At 31.8% G+C, this 6,124-nt stretch overlaps 1 protein-coding gene across 2 annotated transcripts; it reads right to left on the reverse strand.

Moving 5' to 3' along the window:
- Window positions 1-4,229: 4,229 nt before the first annotated feature.
- Window positions 4,230-5,749, reverse strand: LOC120071680. 2 transcript variants are annotated; one of them, XR_005480312.1, is made up of 2 exons: window positions 4,693-5,749; window positions 4,230-4,651 (listed from the first exon to the last, which is right to left on the reverse strand). XR_005480312.1 is itself a non-coding variant. In XM_039024056.1 (2 exons), the coding sequence occupies exons 1-2, from the start codon at window positions 4,773-4,775 to the stop codon at window positions 4,364-4,366; spliced, it is 306 nt and encodes a 101-aa protein (XP_038879984.1). In that variant the 5' UTR covers window positions 4,776-5,749; the 3' UTR covers window positions 4,230-4,363. The 2 variants fall into 2 exon arrangements, 1 of the variants encoding a protein (XP_038879984.1); XM_039024056.1 differs by having other exon boundaries at window positions 4,230-4,586.
- Between the last annotated feature and the right edge of the window lie 375 nt (window positions 5,750-6,124).

The following is a 6,124-nucleotide window of genomic DNA, read 5'->3' on the forward strand; positions in this document are numbered from 1 at the left end:
CATGTTCAAGACTGAGGCCGAGTCTCAACCTTCTAATGGAAAGTTGAGTTACTCAATATCTAAAGATAGGTTGAGGATAGGTTGAGGTGGAGGTCGAGGCCTAGCCGAGGAGCATATCAGAGACCAAAAGACAAAATATGTGAAGTTTGATCAAAGAAAAGCCACAACCCCAAGGTTAACCTACCCGATCGAGGCTGAAAGTACCTTTCGAGGTCATTTCAGGCCAACTTCATCTTAGAGGAATTGTTTTTCTTCAAGATATTAAAACTTCATACTCATTCAAACATTTCCTTTAAGTAAAATGTTTCTTGAGTAGAGGGCTTCACAGGGAGTATGCTTCCTTATTAAACAAAAAGCAGATTTACAAGGGATATGCTTCCCCCTATCAAATAAAAAACAAGAGTTACCAAGGGAATATGTTTCCTTATTGAACATCTGAGGCAAGCATCAAATTAATTTCGTAAAACGACTTCAAATTTGACCAAAAGTTGGGGGCTTCAAAGTCATGAAGCTAGAGCCAATGTCATCCAAAGAATGATAAACAAAAATAACAACAAGCCACTGGACTAGTATATGAATAACTATGGCTGAGCTTAACCAAGGTCGTGCATTAGATGGTCGAGGCCGAGCCTAAGATGGCTGATCAAATCAAAGATTGATCCATCCTCTTTTAGAAGTTGTGTACAAGGTTCAATGACTAAGCAACTACCCCGTTTTGCATCAATGGAAGTTCTACAACAAAAGCAAAATTTGAACCAATAACTTAGAGAACCTTTACAAAATTGGAAAACACAAGATAAGTTTTACTCTCACACTATTTTATACATCCTTGCTATTGATTAAAGTATCACACAAAGAAATATTTATGAAAAATTATGGAAGCAGTACAACTACATGTAATTATTTGGTGCAAGATTTAATAATGATAGCTAAAGAACCTCAAAAAAGACTTAATTACTCACAAAAGAGAAGGTTGCTAAGAGAAACCCAATTGGGACTCAATCAATTTTTTGAGTAAAGATATTTGGTAAAAAACTAGGGTTGGCCACCTTATAGTCAACTAACCAAATTCAAAGTCCAGAATTTGGAGACAACCACGGGTCAGATTAAAATCCATCATAAAAGATAGGCAGATGTCTCACTTAGGTGTGATAAAGAAGCTACGAGACTAATGATCAATCTACTAGAGATGAACAAAGAAGCTATAAGACTCATGATCAAGCTACAAGATTATTGAAGATTAAGTAAAAGTGACAACCCATAAGAGGAAATTAAGTTACCTCATATGGAGTTAGAAGAGAAAGAATGATAGTTGTTATGAATGGATTCTGAAATCAAGAGTATAGTGGTCAACGGAGAACAAGAGAAGACTGAAGTGATAGGTCCAAGGACAAATTGGGCCGATCAGCCTCAATCCCAATCGAAATCGAGGTCGAGCTTCTAGGGCCAACATAGCTAGGCCTTAAGAGATTAATAGGGCACGTCCTGGCACATTTAGCTTGAGAGATAACATAGCTCATCTAGATAAACCCTAGATCAAATCCCCTATACATCATTATAACTCCATATGAGGTTAACTTAAACTTCTGACTCTCTATTCTACAATTCTCTTATGGCTTAGGCATCAGAGCCTTTTTTTCTTTGTTTTGCAGGTCCTCTCTTTTCAAAAATTACAAATTTACCATCGATCTCACGTGGAGGTCAGGTGCATACTTAGCCAACATTTGGCATCAACAATAGCAATATTCCATAGTTCAATAAAGCAATAATGTACCAAGTAAGATAAAACTAAGAGAAGATGTCATATAAAAAGAGAAAAGAGAAAAGTATATGTTGAACCTTTCTAACTATATAAATACAACAATGCCAAACAAAAAAAAATACTACATTTAGTCTAAATGAAACAAAATATTATAATCTACTTAAACATTACCAAATGAGTAAGATAAATGAAGTACTAAAATACAAAAGTGAAACTAAAGTGAAACAAGATAAAACCAAATTTATACCATCCATAATTTGTAAAGGTATTTCATAAAAATTGCTTTAAAATCTAGAGTGGAACAAGAAGACACAAAATAGAACTAAAAAACAACGGCTCCGAAAGCATAGTGAAGATTCTACATTATTATACAAAAGTGAAATTAAAGAATGTGACATAAAAGATCTAATAGAAGGGGAGTGGGATACTTGGATTAGAGAAACAATGTACCAAATAAAAAATTAAACCAGAAGAATAAAAATGTCATACAACATAGAAAGGATGAAAAAAATTGAATTATTAATAGTGCAAATGCAACATGCCTAATATAATATACACACCAAAATTATTAAACCAATAGATAATAAAAAAAAGTGGAATTTTGAATAATCTACCACGTACTCGATAGAACTAAATACCAAACAATTAAATCAAAAGAGGGAGAGAAGAGATAACAAAGAGAACGAGTGAAAAAAATTGAAGCATCCCTGCCAAACAAAATAAATAGATACATTACACACCTTAGGTCCAAAGAAATATAATCTATGAAGAATCTATTTTAAAAATACCAAATGAAAAAAAAATAAAAAATGTATGTAGAGTAGGGGTGTTCAAAACCCGATGATCCGAAAAAATCGATTAACCCAACCCAACCTGTGTGGTTTAGGTTGGGTTATCAACTCATTTGGGTTGGATTGGATTCAAATAAATGAAAATTTTATGGATTGGGTTGGTTCATGGGTTCACCTGATATAACCCAAACCAATCCGAACCAACCCGAATTTATTATTAACTTTAAAATATATTTTTTATTACTTATGACACAATTATTTATACATATATTGATTTAAATTTTATTTAATTCCAATATTTAATAATTTATTCTGGTTTCAACCAACCCAACTAAACCCATGAACACTCATAATGTAGAGTAACAAAACAGAGAAGAAAAAAGTGAAACTAGCTGGATGAGAACATTTGGACAATCTATGTAACAAATTATTTATGATAAAGTAAACAAAATAAAACTAAAATAATGTCCCCATTCAAAGAGACAAACAATATAGATTAAGGGTCTATTTTTAAAAATGGCCAAACGAGTTAAATAAATAAAATAGTAATAAAAAGAGAGATAAAAACTAGACATTCACATAATTAAAAATAAAAAAAATTAAACCATATGCCAGAAGAAAAATGAATTACTTCTAAAAATGATCAAATGAGTTAAATAAAGAATTGTAAAAAATAAATAAATAATAATAATAATAAAGGAGTATAAAAACTAAAGATAAAGACCGTCATAAAAAAGGTAAAAAAAATTTGAACTGCCATAGTGCAAAAACTATACCGAAGAAAAATAAATTCTACATCCGAAAGAAATAAAATATGATAATAAAAATACCAAAAATAACAAAACACACATAAAACAATCCATAATCTGTCTAAGAGAGTTACAAAAATTGCTTGCATGCTAACAAAGAAAAATAAAGTTTGGCATCATAAATAAAACGTAAATAAATAAAAGTAGTCCTAAAATAATGTGCTTTAAGCAGAAAACTAACAAATCAATTAATAGAATAATATACAAAAGCGAAACTAATGCAGAATGCTTAGAAGAGAAAGTGATAAAAAAAAAAAGGATAATTCGTAGAAATAAATTTAGAGAAAAAAGAGATTGTAGAAGAGAAAAGGGGAAATTGAAACATTATAAAAATAATAATAGAACCCAAACAAAATAAAGCTAGAAGAATAAAAATGTAACATAAAAAAACAACACGGAGAATACAAAAAGGAAAATTAAAATGATATTGTAGTTTTAAAAACAATTTATAAAAATATTGTAGTTTTGAAACTATTTACAAAAATATGGTTTTTTTTTTATATATCGAGTGTTGAAAATTCGACCAATCTTTGCCTTTTTTTTCCTTTTTTTTTCTTTAAATTTTTCATTTTATAAATATGGTTTTTTTTAATATGTCAAGTGTTCAACATTTGACCTTTACCTTTTTTTTTTTTATTTATTTAATTTTTCATGACTCGACCTTTCCATTTTATAAAAATAATTTCTAAAATTTTTTATTTTTTTATTATTTTATTATTTTATTTAACTTAACTCTAAAAAGAACAAATTAAAAAAAATAATATCTCATAAAATAAAAAAGTGTAAATTAAAATATCTCATTTATACAAAAATCAATGTGTCCCACAAGGCGGACATCGTCGATTTCGAGCTGGTTGTCGTCGTTGACTTCGAACTTGAGGTTGCTCTGGTTCTTCTTGATGTTGCTCTGGTAACTCTGCAAGCGTTTCATAATATAAATATTCATTATACTCTCTACGACCCCGACCATGTCCATACACGTATGAAGACGAAAGACCAACCTATGAGTCATAATATCCTGAATCAAATGCTGGCATCATCATCGGATTAACATAATCAGTTTGACTCTGCATCTGCATCACAGAGGGCAACTCTTCCACATTATGGGCAATCTCATCAAACTCATCATCTTTCCGAACAGGTCTTCTACGTCTAGGATCTGGTAGAGGAACAATAGGTATATCGTACATATAATGTATCTCTTCTATATAGCTCTGGTTGTCACTACATATAACAAGAACCTGGTTCGGATCATTTGCAACATCACGGAGTCTATTGTTGTTTGATCTCTGTGAATTATAAAACAATTAGATAATATTCATTCATTTACCAGATGACCCACAGCTGCTCCCGGACGAGTGACGTAGCGCTTTGTGATATTATTATACCAATGAATGTAGTCTTCAGTAACATTCCTGTCAAACTGTTCAATAAAAACCCTCGCTGCAATAAACCTTGCACGATAGTGCTATCGCACTACCAAATGTACAACTTTTTCGGACCAATTTACAGTCCTTAAATCAATATCATTCATTCATTTACTAGATGACCCACAGCTGCTCCTGGACGAGTGACGTAGCGCTTTGTGATATTTAATACCAATGAATGTATTCTTGAGTGACAATCCTGTCAAATTGTTCAATAGAAACCCCCGCTACAAATGTGCAGCTTTTTTGGACCAATTTACAGTCCTTAAGTCAATATCATGCAGTAAGAGTTCAATATTACAAGGCGATGGACGTCCTGCTGAAAACTGAATTGTCTCATCACCCTGTCAAGAAGATGCCACTCACCAATGTGAAAACATATGAGAGAACTCATCGTCCGCCATATGTTTTGACCATTCGTACAGAAATTGGGCAAAGTATGCATAATAATTTATATACGATCGTGAAGCTCAGCATGTTTCATCACATAGTCACTAACTACACGATCGCGGGGTAAATGTTACTTAGCGCTTGTTCTTTGATCATGCGTCATTGCATAGTAGTCATCTACACAATCGTTTAGACTTGCGTTTAAAATTGGTGTGCAGCACAATTAAGTAACCTTCATGCTTCATCGCATAGTCAAAGGTACTCGATCGTGGCTACTCGACCTACTTTACTAAATGATTAGAAAGAAGACTTCGCCTGGGCGGTTCAAGACTCGATTCGGTTGTGAACCGGTCAATGGTTTTATGTAATAGATAGAATTTAATTTTCAATTTTTGAAGCTAATCATCCCGGTCCATTAGTTTTTGTGATTGTATATAAGATGTATGTTTGATTATATGTCATATGGTATGCCATATAGTTGAAATCCCACCATAGGTTATGCATTGATCATGCATAATCTCTATATTGTAAGAGTTATGATATAGTAGTTTGTATGATTAAAATTACTTTAGGAGCATGCTCATGCATCATATAATATAAGAGTTATATTTATGCATGCATTAAGTATATTCATGCATCATCTTTATATTATAAGTGTTATAGTATAAGCGTGTATGGAAGCATGTATGCTTAGTTCATTACCAAGAATATAAAAGTTATATATAGTAATAAATGGACATTGCATGAAGCATGACACATAGGTTAAATTTATAAAAGTTATAAATACTTAGTTTTGCTTAGAAATGGGAATGATTTTGGTTGTTTCTTTTATAAGACTTACAATGGAAATTAGAACTAAAATCAATAAGAAAGACATGCATGCGAACTTAGGCTTGAATCATGTTTTAAAAGAGTTTTAAAATTTGATGGAGAAGACCTAAGATC

This window comes from Benincasa hispida, chromosome 2 (assembly GCF_009727055.1).
Source record: "Benincasa hispida cultivar B227 chromosome 2, ASM972705v1, whole genome shotgun sequence".
Lineage (NCBI taxonomy): Eukaryota > Viridiplantae > Streptophyta > Magnoliopsida > Cucurbitales > Cucurbitaceae > Benincasa > Benincasa hispida.